This window comes from Echiichthys vipera, assembly GCF_963691815.1.
Source record: "Echiichthys vipera genome assembly, chromosome: 23".
Lineage (NCBI taxonomy): Eukaryota > Metazoa > Chordata > Actinopteri > Perciformes > Trachinidae > Echiichthys > Echiichthys vipera.
Window position 1 is genome coordinate 3,678,779 of NC_139848.1, and position 16,043 is coordinate 3,694,821.

Genomic DNA, 16,043 nt, shown 5'->3' on the forward strand with positions numbered 1-16,043 from the left:
CGCCTGCCAAAGGGCTAACCGAGAGAGACAGATTAAAACAGCCGCAGACTTTTGAAGTGGCTCTCCCTCTCCGCTGTATCTGATGCCTCTCTTTAACAGCCTCTGTTCCCTGCCTCGGTCTTTCCTCTCTACATCCATTAGTGTCTTGTGTGTAACGCGATCAGAGACAGAAAGCGGGCGCTGCCACCCATCGCAGACCTGTGCCGGTTCGCTTCTGCTGGGTAGCTCCGCGGGGACGTGTTATGCTGCACCATTACGACCGCTTTGTGTTGGGAAAGAATGTGAAAGGCATCTTTATGATTGTGCAACACACTGCCACGATTGTACGCCCCTGGTCTCGCTCGCACAGTTACACAGCTGTGAGTGTAAATGAAACAGCATTAACGACACTGAGGAGCGTGTGTTTTTAATTGAGGCTCCTGTTGTGAAAGGCGACGGCTAATGGCAGTGCAGTAGTACAACACCCTTTTGTTATGGATCGCTTGGGAAAATTGCATTAAACCTTGTGTTTGGGCTCAGGGTATCAGCATGTGCAGAGGTTTTCACCGCAGTCATGGCCACACAAGTTGCATCTGATATTAGTTTGGAGCGATACAGTCTAACAGCCACCAGATCGGTCTCGATTAGACCACTGTTTGTGTCTTAAACTTTACATTAGGGCCTGGACATGGTGCTCTTGGCGCACGATCTTTAAAACTCTTACAAGAAAAACAGCAGATTTCCCGTTGGGTGTTTGATAGAGCACAGGTCACGGTTTATTCTGTGAGTTTCTTTCCAACAAGCCTGCCCTGTCTGTCTGGAGTGAAACCGCTCATTCACAGCCTCATCGCTGCTGTAGGTTTTCTCTGGAATTCCTCACACCCCCACCCAGAGGCGTGGTGCAGGGCAGGGCTGCTCTCCGTCTCCCGCTCCCGTTTGATGCCACTCTGAAGTGTAATCTAAGTCCGTCAGGAGCAGGATGCCGGGTTTCCTGTCGGGGAGAAAACAGAAATGCACATGTCGGCTTGTAAAGGGGGCTGGGCTCCCCATTTAAAAAGGCATTTAAAACTGTTAGGTGAGATTATGACCACTGGAAACGGCTGTCTAAACAACATGTGAAAATAAACTATCCGGCCTTGAGAGACTTTATTTTTTTTGGGTCTTGCGGACGCTCTCAGATATCTGAGCTTAAACAGATATGAGTCTCACACACACACAGTTTATGTCCCGGGACGTTTGGGTTGATTATGGTGTTTGATTCGTTCACGGCCCAGTGAAGCATACATACGAACGATAAAGGGAAATGTTTCTGCTTGAGCTTGAATTTAACTGTATAACTCGCTCACTTAAAAAGCTCTGATGTCTCCAGAGTACTTCATGTAGAGGTTAAGATTAGAAAGGAGCTGCTGCATCTGTGAATATAAAGTGGGAGCGAGTGGCACAGAATGGTAAAACAGGCCCTGGAGCCGAGATAAAAATCTGATTAAAACAGATTTCTCATGTGTTGCACTCTGCAAGATTCATGTGACATGGTTTTTCTAACACTGAAACAAAGGGAACTATACTTATTTAAAGGGACATAGGAAGGCTTTCAGGTTCAGACTTGTATTTACAGTTTGTACTTAAACATGTGACCATCCACCTGTCTCTTAAGATCCCCCCAGTCTGCTCCGATTGGTCAGTGCACCGTTATTGCACTTGGACGTGGAACAACAGCACTGTAGCTGCACTTTCTACCTATATATAGTATATTTGTGACATCACAACATTAAAGGAGTCCTGACTGCTCGTTTAAAGACACAGTTTCAGAATAAAAGCTGTGTGCATTTCTTTTTGGATACTTTCACAGTATTTATACAGCACCTACACCTGCTTCATGATAGTAAAACCAAGACATGGGAATCTTTTTTTTACAGTATGGGACCTTTAAAGTCAGCCATTACATGCATCTTCTACTCAGCTGGGTCAAGTCTTCTGCATTCAAGTACAACCGATAACTCAAAGACAGCAGAAGCCAAAGCTCAGTAGCCACATAGGGAAAACAATTGATTGTCCATTTTGAAGCCCAGTTCCCCTGGTATACTGTCTGAGTAAGGGCTTTTGCTTGGCGTAACCACAGTTTAATTAGTTTGTGGTGATTAGACCGTATCATGGTTTATTAGACAATGATTTATGGATGTTTTAACTACCATAAAAGAGGATGGACATCTTTTGTAGTGTGCTTTCGGCTGATAAAGAAGGTTTTGAGGGGCTCCTGGCTGTAAAAGACTTCGGTCCTCACTGAGAGCCAACGCTGAGGGACCTTCATAGAGTGCTTCTGACAGCTGTTTGGAGGGTGTGTGACAGCGTGGAGATTTAGGGACCAGGGGGGACTCAGGTGCTGTCTCTGCAGATTGGCCTTATCAGCCATGGACAGCGGCGAGGGCGAGATGGGGTCCCCCCTAGCACTCTGCACATTCACCGGGTGACGAGCGCTGACAGCCAGGCCCAAATCGTATCTCCACACCGTCCCTTTCACCCACTCTCCAGAGTGTATTTGTGTGTGACTGAATGACTCGCGATGCGTGGGTTGGGTGGGGGGTGCTCCCTTGGCAATGATAAATGGGCCGCTCATATGATTTAGCATATTCCTGCGGTGTGTGTATTATTTGCCGTAGTGCCTGCGGCTGTCTAAGAGAGAAGTGGTTCACTCTAATGTAGTGGTTCTCCATGATAATTGAATTGATGGAGCCCCAGGGGACACAGGGCACGGATTTTTTAGCGGATAAAAGACTTTTTATTTCTATAACGAGAAAATGTATGTATTTCTAGAGCGAGTGTAAATCATAATTATGAATATCTTATCCTCAAAATATTAAAAGGTCCAATACGATGCTTATTCCCAGGTTCATGCTCGTATTCTGGGTTTCTACTAGAACATGTTTACTTGATTTAATGTTCGAAAAACACAATATTTTCTCGCACTGTCTGTGTGAATATACCTGTATTCACCCTCTGTGTGAAACGCTCTGTTTTAGCGCCTGTCTCTTTAAGAGCCCTCCTGAAAAAGCCAAGTCTGCTCTGATTGGTCAGTGTTTCCAGGTCTTCCTCATCAGTGCTCTCAGCATCTCTGCACTGTCATTGCAGCCAGGAAATAACTGTAACAGCACTGGAGCAGCACTTTCTACCTATATAAAGTATATTTGTGACATCACAACTATACAGAAGTCCAGACGGCTCGTATAAAGACACAGTTTCTGAATACAGGCTGTGTGGATCGAGCGTTTTCATACTTTGGCTAGCCCCTCGACCTGCTTTATAATGAACAAAGACATGAAAATCTCACTTCTGACAATATAGATGAATTAACTTTTTCATCTTTACCTAACCTAACCTTACCTAAATGCTTACTGTGTCATAATGATGGCGCTTGGGTTGTGTATAGCGTATCCGACCTGGCGTTTCACATGTGTGCCATACAGCCAAATCCTCCTCATGTTACAGTTTCATTTGAATGGCTGACGAGTACACACACACACACACACACACACACACACACACAAACAGCCCATGGCATGTTTTATTTATGAATGAAGAACCTGCGCAGTGTATTGTGTCCCTGATGTTTGCTTTAGCAGCGAGCCAGAGATCCGCTCCCGGCCCCCTTTGATTAGGCAAAGAGCTCCAACTGAGGGGGTTTCTGTGTAATGAAGAGATTATTGAGGCCCCTGAACTGTAGCCCAGACCCTGCATGAACACGTACAGTTGCAGACGGACTACATACAGAATAAGAGTTACAGTATTGCTGCGCACGCTCTACACATGCACTTAACCTGATAACACTGCTGCAGATTTTTTTTTTTTATGGGAGACAACATTGCAGGAACAACAAGGAGAGGCAGAGGTCTCTAATTAATTTAAAGTCCTCTGTGGATCTCCGAGGGTATCAGGGGGGTTGAGTCTTCTAGTAATTCAGCTCGGATGAATACCATTACCATCTAATGCAGTCCAATTACAGAGGCAAGGTTCATTCTGGACTCCGCTGCAACTAATATGATTTTATACCGATGGCGATATAGGTAATAGTCAGCAAGAACAGCACTATAACCGAGTATATGTCACAATATAACACATCTCTTTTATTTCAATACATTTATTGAAATCAATAGCATTCAATCTCAAGCTTTACATGATGGTGATAAAATCTGTCATGTCTAGATGGACACATCCTTTTTGTTATCAAGCAGGAAATGAAAGCAGCCTTACCTGTTACAGAGGTCAAATTTAATCCTGGAACACCCAATCTGGGCTTGTTTCAGATATATGGCTCAGCAGACCCTGCCGATCCTCCTCCCCAGGCCATTTTATAGATTACTTGGCCTTTTCTATTTGATATTGCTTCTTTCTTTATTGTTGTTAGAGCTGGCTTTGTTCGAGCCGCCGGTTTAATTCCAGGAAAATGTTGCCCTCCACAGGAGAAACAGGGGTAGTGCATCCGTCCAGCACCATGGCAGAAGTGAGAGGATTATCTCGTCAGTCACTGGATTATCTAAAGTAAATGTTCTCACAGGAAGTTGCTGAGCGTGTTTTCATCACATCTCTGTGTTGACTTTGAGAAATCTTCCCAGGGCATTTTTTGAAGGTGTGTTGCCTTTTTTGAGGCGTATTAAAGAATATGCTTTCAATTAGCACAGAAGAAAAAAAAGAAGTTAGTGTCGACAGTAAATATATTCCAACCAAGAAGTACTGTAATGTATTGCTGGGGGATTTCTGGCTGCATAAATAAACCGTAACGCTTGATTTAATGTCCCGAGGGCTTGTTAAATTGCTGAAATTATATATTGAACAAAAGCAATAGAGGGCTTTTTACTACAATGCAGACCATAAATCCTGTGTTGTTACTGAGGGTGTTGGCAAGACTCTGTCGGCAGATCCATCGTGGTCGGTGTTTTATGCCGCGGGGCATCAGTTCGGCCATGTGGGCAACAGAAACCAGGACTAAACCGACCATGCTTTTGTGAGAATCCAGGCCAACTTGCTAAACATGTTAATATGTGCGGTGGAAGAAAAGCCCTTTGTGTTTGTGTGCATTGAGTTGAAGATCAGCTAAGCTACTGGATGCTACACTTAACTATATGATTAAAAAAGTATTTCCATCCTGGAAAAAGAACAAGTCTTTCCACTTTGCCATGTAAGTAAGTATTAGCTTGCTTAAATGCTGCAGGGATGACCTCCTTTCTTCATCTCATGGCTCATTTTCTTCCTTGAAAATAAAAGAAGAGCCAGAAAGTCATTGGTTTCGGTCCAGATATATAGGTCCAGCTCTTGGCAGGGAGATGAACTACTTTATGCCTCTGTATGGCTGATATACAGCGGCCATTACTCTTGACAGAGAGAGCCTCCCTGTTGTGTAAAGAGCCGCTCCGCATAGTAACCATGGATTTATAGCCACAGCGAGGACCAGAACTGGTTTTAATGGTGACTTGGGTTTAATACTCTCTCTCCACCACCTATTCACCCAGTTACAATCTGCTTTCGTGACAGAATTCCTGCCAAGGAACAATATATTGTAAGAAATATGATTCATTGGTTGCATACGAGGCAGTATGGTCACGGCAAAAAAGGACAATTTTCTAAAAAATGTTGGGTCATTTACAGTTTATTGACATTTTTTGCAGTCAATTCTTATGATGTAGCTTTAAATCACAACTGCACATGTTGATGATACACTGAGCAAAAAGATGTTGAGGGTTTTCTATGTATACCAATTTATCAGTCAGTGTCCCTTATTATTTCATACCACTAGATGTCCCCCCAGCGCTTGTGTGTGAAACAGCACTTGAGCATCTCAGGAGCCTCACACTGAACAATCACACGCCATGATTGGTGCTTAACATGGAGAGGGAGACTTAGAGATGAGTTTTTCCACAGTCCCGACAAACATTTTCTGTATTTATCTTCTCTGTGGCCATCACTTACCTCACCTTTCAAGGCAAACGATGATATATAATCTTTTACCAAGGACCGACAGGATAATTATCTCCTACATTTGCAGCCAGCACAATGACAGAACTGAGAAAAATGTCCCCTTAACGAATGTGACGAAGCACAAATCTCAAGTTCAAATCTCTTATTCAGCAGTTGCCTCATCTTGGTTCTCAAAACTTTTCTTTTTCACAGCAATCCAGTTAATTTCTTTCCCCTCCAACCAATTTCCAGTTATTTAACAATCTTGTGTTTTCTTGACAAGATGGTGACAGATGGTTGGTCACTTAAACCTGCAGCCAAGAAAATGGAGCCAATAGCTTTGTCATAAATTGTCAGCGGCAGAAGATGGCAGGCTTTGCGTTTGGACTGTGAATGTCAGCTGAATTTCTCAGGCTCGCTGCTAGCGGTTGCTCAAAGCTCCTCTGCAACTTTGTCACTGATAAACTCACTCGCAATGCCAAGTTCTTTCTGCTGAAGGAAGGGAGCATGCCAACACAGGGCCAAAGTCTTTGAAGTTTGGTTTGAGGCGAGGACATCTCCCCGCTTTTGGGAGAAGGTGGCTGCTCGGGCCATCAGACTGAGAAGAATCCAATTAAAAAAACGGAAAAAAGAGCTTTCATTTTGGGAGTGTCTCCTGTTAAGAAGGACGGATAAAAATGGTTATATGATCTGTGGAGACTTTGCACACTACAGACAAAGAGTGAGGGGGTAACTCACACCAAACCAAGCTTTAGAGAACAGCACTTAATGAGGTAAGAAAGTATGGAGAGAGGAATTAAAGGCATCACGGTGTTGTACATTGTCGAGCTTTAACTTCATGGCTTTGTTAAAAAGAAAACTGAGCATCGTCAAATTTAATACCTGCCTCTCACTGCAAAGTTACTAAGCAACAACAAATATGTGAGAAAATAAGTAAAACATACACGAACACAGCACAGTTTGTGTGGTGGGGAAGATAAGAGGGATGGCTGCTGTTGGTAGAAGATACTCCTAGTTGTTGTAACATTCATGTCCAGTAGCTGGGGGACGTTGATGCTGTTAATATGCACAAGTAATAGAGTGCTGCAGGAACAACAGAAGCAAAAAGCTAGCATGATGCTCGGTAGCATCACTACAGCAGCACCACCACATCACCACCTCTCACTTTGGGATGTTTGGCGTTCATCTAGCTACTTGTTAGCAACCCCCGATTTTGGCTTTTTTAAAAATGCCTTTCATTTGAGAGGACAGGGGGCGTCCGCTCTACCAGGTGGGGTTGTGGGCGCCCCAGCAACCCCATTTTTAAGACAAATAAGAGCCTTACAACAAACCAAACCAACATCTGACCTAAAGTCCTTTCAAAACAGATGTTGGCTTTGAGAGGAGGGGACCGGGAGTGAGAAAATTGCTAAACCATTTCCAGGGTTTAGGACTCCTGCAGCGTTGAGCGGTAGCACATCCCTGAAGTGTAGTTTTCTTAATTTGATTTAACTTTTATTTTACCAGGAAAGTCCACTGAGATTTAAAACCTCTTTTTCGGGGGGGTCCTGGCCAAAAGGCAGCAAAAGTGCAGTTTGTAAGAGTGCAGAGAAAGAGTGAGGTGTGCGGGACCGGGCTCGGTGGTTTTGTTTGACATTTAGTGTGAACTTTCTGTCGTAGCAACAGAAAGAAGGGGATGCTCATTAAGAACATTTCAAAGTAACAACAAACTCTGGAAGTAATATCAGTCTGACAGCTTAAATGTTGTTATCCCCTTATTCTCTCTTCAAGAGAAGGATGTTTGGAGACTCTTTCAATGATGCTGATGTTGAAACATTCTTAACCTTTTCCGAGGGGGGTCAGCAGCAAAACAGACATCCCTGGAGCTGTCATGGAGTCAGGGATGATCATTTTGAGCCTTGAGGCCACACGCCGCCTTGAGAGATAACCATTCTTATTTTTGTTTTCCGCAGCGAGAAAAGCTGATCCACGAGCTAGAGGAAGAGCGACGCCTGCGACTGGAGAGCGAGAAGCGTCTCCGGGAAGTGACGGAGGAGTCAGAGCTGGAACGGGCGCAGATGGTTTCACTGCAGCAGCAATTCTCCAGGTAAAAGACGCCTGAAAAGACAGAAAATGAAACATTTAAAGGTGTTTTTAATTAGTTGTGATTTGGGACCATCTCATTCAGTATTTGCTGGGATAAGAATCAGCCCTCTGTGACCCTGTGTAGGTGTAAGTCTTTCAGGCCATGGTATAAGTCATAATGATGCACATTACAAGCTAGTATCTAGATGAAAGCTGTGTCACATCACTCCCCATCTCTCCCCATCTCACCATTCCTGTTTTCTCTCGGTTTTCAACAAATAAAGGCATGAAAAGGTCTGGTGGGCCTGGGCAAATTAAAAAGCAAAACCTTCTAAGATTCAACTTCCACTTCTTTCAGTAAAAGTCATTTACTTTTGGCAGCAATTCCCTGCAATCAGCACTTTGTCTGTATAACCTTAAGAATCAATATGGTGTCCATGCCCTTGCCATTTCTTTATTTCTTTGTTCCTGCCGTTTTGTCTGAGTGCTTCGGCAATATTTATCTGAGCCACTTGACCTTGTCATCAGCAAAAGAAGTGTTGATGCATTGCTTTTGCTTTGAAAGAGAGGACTTGTAAAGGGTGGGGTGCTCAAACAAGGCTCTTGTCATAACTTGGGTAACCTCTAATTCATGAGCTGTCCCCCCCCCCATCTCTGAGCCGCTGAGGTGTGACCGACAGGGATGGCAAATTAAGAATCAGAGCCGAGTTGATGCCTTAATTACGCGATATGCATTCAGTGCTTTACTTACGCAGAAGAGTCCGGAGGATTTCACATTAACTGCTTATCTTCTCATTAAGTTTGGCGGAGAAAATCCTGTACATTTTAATGGTCCCAGTGCTGTAGAGCAGATGAGGGCAGAGTCACCGCCAGGGGAAGAATGAAATATTTAAGAGCGGTTCCAAAGATTTATCGCATATTTAAAGTTCCATTGATGCCTCTGAATTTAACTCGGTGGTGTTTCTCACTTATGCTCAGCTTTCTTCTTCTAAAAGCAACTCCTTGCATCGCCTTCAACAGCCAGTTAGGATGCATGACTCCATTTTTAGGGCATTTCACCCAATTTCTCTGGTATGTTGGTAGTAATCCAAACAGGATATGACCTTTGAAATGAGGGTTTCAGTTGGTATATCAGGATTTCTTGTTCACGCAGGGGTATATAAATCATCACAAAATCCTGTCTAAACCTGTCTGAATCTATCGTTGTATTTCCAACATAGCTGGCTGCACCTGTCCACGTCTCCGCTGTGTTTACTGTGCAAGACAGGTGGTTAGATATGTATCTCACTGTCTGACCTAGACTTATTGTGTTTCCTGCACACCTCACCATGAAAAGGTGGTAATATTTGTGCAGTATATTCCCTCCTCTTCAACACCTTTAGAGAGGGCAGATGTACTGTGAATAAGTACATAGCAACAATATGAAGTCAGTGTCTTGCAGCGAGAGAATGCACTGCATTTATTAGGTGGGAAATATATAAAGCTTATCCGTGGGCCCTGCACAGGTCCCCATGGAGACAGATGAATTTGTCGCCATGGCAGGGGTCGCCCAGATGGATAGTTCTCATTGAATGCCAGGCAGCGGCTGCTGGAGGGACTGTGACGCCGCAATATAGACAGAGATTCCATTATGTCCTCAAAAAGCGCTTATCGAACGGGGAGGGGGGGGGTTTCATCCAACCTTGCCACTTCACTCAGCTGTTCTCATTCCAGTCGCGTTGCTCATTGTCATCGTGCTGGATTGCTGTAATTTCCGTGCGCCGCGTCGTCAATGCTTCTGTGACTCCTGAGGGACCGTGAGGTTCAGCTGCTTCCCCTTCCACAAGTCACAGAGACGTCCCTCCACCTCTGCAACTAACACGCTAACAGGATTTCAGTGTCACTGTCAAAGTCTTAATCTTTGTTTAAGTATTGCTGAGTGCTTATCTGAATGTGAATGAACCGAGCAGGCGTCTGTGCAGGCCGCCAACCCGTGTGTGTGTGTGTGAGTCGAGTGTGTTTACTCGTACCTGGCCCCTTCAGTGGATTAACATGCTCTCATGGCAGCCAATAATCAGTGGCTCTGTGCCGTAGTGGCAGATGGGACATCAGTGAGGTCACTTTAATTAGCGACTTACAAGCCAGAAAAAAAAGATATCTCAGTCACTAGGCCACTAACAGGCATCTTCCCATGAACCTTTGCCCCACTTTCGTCTGCTGCTGGCTCTGCTGTTTTCAGTTATTGGCTTATGGATATACATCCCGCACACATCCACTCTTACTGTCAACCGACAGTGACAGTTTTCGTGTCTGTACTGCTCCTGCTCAGCAAGACCTTCATCCATATCTCCTGATTGATTTACGCTCTTATTTGTTGCGCATTAGGGGAATAGAAACCTCAGTCCATCAATGTGTCTTTCTAGATAACACCCGCAAATCATGTTAAGTGGACATCCAATCTTTTAAATAGACTGGGATCTGTATGACTTGAGGCAACAATTGATTTGCGTATTGCTAATTAATTGAGGTTGTGCTTTGAATCCTGAGGATCGAAGTGAAATCAGGCTGGTAACAGGCATACCAATTTTGAATGATGAAAGTCAGCCAAACATTAGAGCAACAATATCAAACGCTATGCAAATGAGTGTGTTAAATGGATTTTCAAACCGTGCCAAAAATAGGGTCCACTCAGATTGAACTGTATGCCTCTTTTTTTAACTTGCACTGGGAGACAGAGGTGTTCTGTGATGATATGAGACAAAATGTAATGAGCTGCTTGTTAGAGTTGCACTGTATGGTAGAAACACACATGCACACCCAAACAGGCATATCCACGACAAAAAAGAAAAGATCAGACACTCCTGGAGCCAGACGAACTCCAGGGAATCTCAGCTTCTTACAGCCTTTGTTTATGTGTGTGTGTGTGTGTGTGTGTGTGTGTGCGTGTGCTTGTGTGTGTGTGTGTGTGTGTGTGTGTTTTTGCCTCCTTTCGTCCCTGTAACGCTTACACTTTTTTGGCAGGGGTTGAATGTAAGGAAGGCATTGCAGAAAACTGGAACAAGTAGCTTTTATTTTTCTACCTTTTATCCACTAAAGAGCTTAATTTGCGTATGTTTTCACGGCTGAGATCAGAAAGTCTGCATTCCTCAAGTGACCGGCCATTAAGCTCCAGACATAGGTGTATACACACATTCTTATATCCACACACCCTCCCCCAATCAGTTGGACTCTCAGCCCGGGTCACATGCCCAGCCCCTCCTGACTTGGGTCAACCCCCCGGGGCTTCACCACCACTAGCATGGCCTGCCGTCATTAAACTCCCAACGGATTAGTGGGAGACTCCAGCCCACAACCCAGCAGCCCACCCTGGACGTCCCTCTATTCCATATGGGCAAGACATTTAAAAGCCAGGGCAGGACAGAGAGGACTGGAGGTGAGACAAGATGGGGACATGACTTGTCTTCTTGTCCTTCAACAGACGACAACAGAAAATTAAAAGAACTGTAGAGAAATATTACCCATTGAGTGCATTTGGACGTATATCCAGCAAGGACAGGCCTTGTCCACATCCCCTCCCATTCCTGTGTGAACATTCAGACAGGATGACCGATGAGCAGACAGGAATATGGGGACCACTGGGGGCCCTTCACAGCCTGAAGATGAGGGAGGTAGTTTTCAGGTAATGAGCAGAGCAGCGATTTCATTCTGCAGAAGTCTGAACAATTTTTTTCGAGGCAAGTTGTTTGGTTACCCTCCGCTGTGTTTTGTTGTGCTTGCCATACTTATCCTCTTAAAGACTTTATTGTTGTCATTCCTGTGCCTGTTATGGAGATTAGACACTTCTGGAAAGGGAAAAAGCAGAGGTCTTTTGTTGGCAAGTCTGCTCACACACCACACACAGACGCTCAGGTTCGATATCTTGACATTTGCACTGCTTGTTTATTCTTGGATTTATCTGTCTTGGTTTTTGTCACTTTTGTTCCTTTGTGAGACACGCGAGGTAAACCAGTTTGCCAAAAGGTAGTTTGGAAATAAATTCCTTTGGACTTCGTTGTGCTCGAAAGTCGGATCACAGTCATTGTCACCCAGAACACATGTGCGCTCATCAGCAAAGCCAGTGTGTTTACAGCCGACCCGGTCCACCAGACTTTGAATCATTGCCATCTTGAAGGGCCCTCTTCGTGGCAGGATATGGGAGACTTACGGCTAGACTAACAACAACAGCAGACGATGACTGGTGCCTGCAGATTTATGGCTCAGCAGCTTATTCTTTCTGCACATTACTCAGTGTGTGAGAACATGTGTGGATGCAATGCATGTGTGTATGATGTAAACAGGCAGGAATGGCAGGGTTTTTCAAGTCTGGAAGTGTTGTTTGGACAGTCACGCTCAGGTTGAGATCCCTCCACGGTCCGCAGAGTAAAGTTTCGTGCTGTATGCATTCATGTGCTACTCTCATTACCACCGCTCTAGTCTGGCCTGCACAGCTGGACCGACAAATACACTCAGAGAGTGAGCCGAGTGATTGCAGTCTGTTTGCAGATCAATGCCCTCTCTTCTAATCATCCAAACATCCAGCCATGCCTGGACCAAGTCTTTTAATTTGGCGCATTCGAAATGGCCCCCTGCATGCCTTTGGCGGCTGCAGGATTTAGCTGGATGAATCAAGCCCCTGTTCAAGAAGACACATCTGGGGTCATTAACAGGATGGAGGGGGGTCAGTCGTTTGAAGTAACTTCCTTGCTCCTGCCCAATGGGGGCCAGGGCTGTTAAATAGATAATAGGTGTCTGGACTATTTCGGGAGCACCTCATATTTAAAGGATTTATTGGTTCATTTTATCCCTTTTCTTTCTTTCTTGGACAGGGAATTATGTCTGATTGAACTTAATTTGGGTTGTTCTACTCCACCACTTCTACTAAATTATCCACCCCAACAAAGTTTTTGCTACCAATTTCCCCTTTTTTTCTCAAACGAGAATCAAGTCTGTTCACTTACTAAGCACCGCGCCGGGTTAGTGGGTCAATGTGTGACACATTACTTGCGTGTAACTATGTCAGACAATCACAAACACTTGTTGTGTACACCCTCCCAACCCACTAACTTCCGCCCTGGATTAAACACGCTGGTTATGATGTTTATAGGAATGCTGAAAGAGATCAGATTACGAGCTTTTGTGGAAGTAGGGCATCCATGCTCACATCATGATAGTTCGCCTGGTCTCTCTTGGCTTGTGAGGCTGGTGCTCGCAGATTGTAGCCTCAAGCAAAACAGCACGTAATTCAAAGTGACCTCATGGTTGCAGTATAGAGTTTGTTGTCTGCCAGCTGCTGGCGTTGACACATATACAGAGCGGCTGGTATTTGTTGTGTTTTATTGGGTTACTCTGTATCTATGTGTCATATAAAGGGTCATTTCATGTGCCTGCCTTCTTGGTTCATTTGCTTTAAAGATACTCTTCATCTTGACCCACCACCTTCTCCATCTTCCCGGCTCCTGGTAATGGACTCCATGCTGTCATTGCGACTAAGGTTTCCCCACTGGATGATGTCTTCCTCAGTCCGAATCTCACATGTGGAGCACACATGCCTGTAACCCATTGGGGAGATACAAGCAAAGGCGAGATGCTCTTGAGGACCAATGGCCTCCTCATTGCTAACTGCTTCCTTTGGCCAGAGGTGAACATGTGGGAGCAACCATCATGAATTTGCGCTCTAAATCCTTCCAAATGTAGCAGGACTGCTGTGGGGATGAAAGTGGAAGAACCTAAATCTGGTTCGTCTCTTTTAGTTTACACTCTCTGCAAACAAGTTCTCAAATGCAGCCTGAACTTCATGCAAAATCTTTGTGGAGATGATCTAATTGTCCAGCTTTATCTGATGCAATGCATTTATCATATTTGCGATTACATGGTATTTAAGATAGTGGGTCAATGAGCCGATATCTACAACACTTCAAGACAACTTTATTCATCCCTGAGGGGAAATTCTTTTCACAAAAGAGGGTAGTAAAGGGGGGCATAACACCATTTAATCATCAATATATTTTATATCTTAAGAAAGTAAATGATCTAACTGACTAACTAACAAAAATATCTCTTTTTCCCGGCAGTTGGTCGACAAATACTGGAATGAAATATGACTGTCAGGAAATACTAAATACTTTGCCTCTTGATCTCCTCTTCTGTGGCATGTGTGTTTTGTTGATAAGGTTAAAGGTCGCCTACGAGAGTCAGTGGTCATGAGGGCGAGGACCTTTGTAATGCTACCCCGCTGTAATGTGCATGACTGATGTGCATGACGTTTTACAGCCCTGAACTCTCCTCAAGGCTCCAAACTGGACTAAACCTTTCACCTAAAACATCTACTTTAGTCCCTGGGAGTTTGCTCTCACTTCATTTAGGTCACATCTGAGAAAGGGTCTCCTTGCATGTTTTCTGCAAAACAGCTCTAATAGGATAAGAATGGCTTAGCATTGGTTTAAGCTAGGCAATCACCAAGTGGGCGTTCATTAGGGATTTCCTGGAAGAGAAGAAGAATGGAATAGTTTTGTGCCCAAACGGACAGTTTCACAGCCCCTTGGTGAGGTCAAAAAAGGTGATTGTAGCAGCCGATGCAGCAGTCACGCGAGGGCCCCGATGGCCTGGATTCAGCCGCACAACCAGGTGATTGTTCTCCCTATCATTTCAGCAGCTTAAGCTTATTTTCCAATTGCACTGGTCAAATCTGATTAGAGGGTCTTGGCCAACCTGAGCCTCTGTCAGCAAGCGTTAAAGTGAGAGTGTGACCAGAGTTAGATGATCTCCACTTTCCATCATTTTGGCACTTTGACGCTTCTCTCTTGTTAAGGTGAAATGTTAAGATGCTTTGACTCTGATCTGAAGAATGTTGAAATTCACACGGTGCTTTCCTTTATGATGTTATCCTTATCTGTCTATCTCTTTTAATTGTCTGTGTTAAAGGGAAAACAGAGCGTACACAAGGGCAGGTTTTTATTTTTAAATATAAAGAATATAGACACAGTGTAGCTGATACGCTGCTGCCAAGGAATGCTGGCAGCCCAGAAATCCAACTCTAGCAGGGAGCATCAGCAATTCCTGCTTCTTATGAGCTGTGAAACAACAGGCAAGGATGCAGGCAGTCATTGGCAGGAGAGCCATGATTGAAATAAACAAGCGAGCATCTAAAAACGAATGAAAAATGGCACATTTGGAGAGAAGATTGTTGAGAACAGCGAGCTTGAAATCTGAGATAGCATGCAGAGATCTCTGATCATGCAGTGAGTGTCCTGGCATGCAGCCTTCGTGTTAGCTGTTCTTGCACGGAAAGTGTTGATTTTTGTGAAGCCAAAGCCTGTTAATCACCAGTGAAGGCATGCACGTACACACACAAACACTGGCTGACAAAACAGGGGGATCCCTGTCCTTAGTCGTGCTTCATCCCTGGAAGTCCTTCCCTGATTCTAGTCTGATCCAAGGCTACCGCCCGGCTTGCCTCTCAGTAGGGGTCCTTCCCCGTTGGAGAGGGCTTAACATGGGACATATGGGAAAGTCTTTGCCTGCCAGATCACTGTCTTTGCACAGAGCCACTGTCGGATAATGACACACTAGAGACGCGGCAAGTAGAAAATGAGAACAGGAGATCTGCTGTCAGGCTGACTCGGTAACCCGGCCACGGGACAACCCATTTTGTCTGTCGATTGAGCTAAAAGCACTCAGGCTTATATGATGACTGCATGGCCTATTTTAGCGTAGAGACCCACATTTCAGTGATAGTGTCTGGGTCATTTTGAAGCGCTGTGAGAGCAGAGTGCTGGGTGTGCGATCGGATGCCTCTTCTTATGGAGCTCAGGGACGTCTGCACAGTGTTACTGGCCCTCTTCAGAAAAAATGGCGGTGTTAAAAATGAAGAAAGACTCAAGATGGGGTAAGTTTTGAGTTAAGATTGTCAGCTTCTGAGACAGGTTTGGAGTCCTTTGATCACTTCTAGGTCTGTGAAGGAATTTGCCATTGAAGGCTACAGGTGTATAAAGTCAATGCTGTTTCAATGAATAGAGATGGTTTTCAATGAGACGTTT

The 16,043-nt window shown here is 44.6% G+C and overlaps 1 protein-coding gene across 3 annotated transcripts in view; it reads left to right on the top strand.

The window, feature by feature from the left end:
* The window catches only part of LOC310964831 (nck-associated protein 5-like), a gene marked incomplete at its 5' end in the record, with an annotated part of 123,750 nt that overhangs the window by 63,338 nt on the left and 44,369 nt on the right, over window positions 1–16,043 (top strand). For all 3 annotated transcript variants that reach the window (XM_083938116.1, XM_083938117.1, XM_083938118.1), the window contains one exon: window positions 7,878–8,011. In XM_083938116.1, the coding sequence (XP_083794242.1) occupies window positions 7,878–8,011 (134 nt within the window). The remainder of the gene's footprint in view (window positions 1–7,877; window positions 8,012–16,043) is intronic.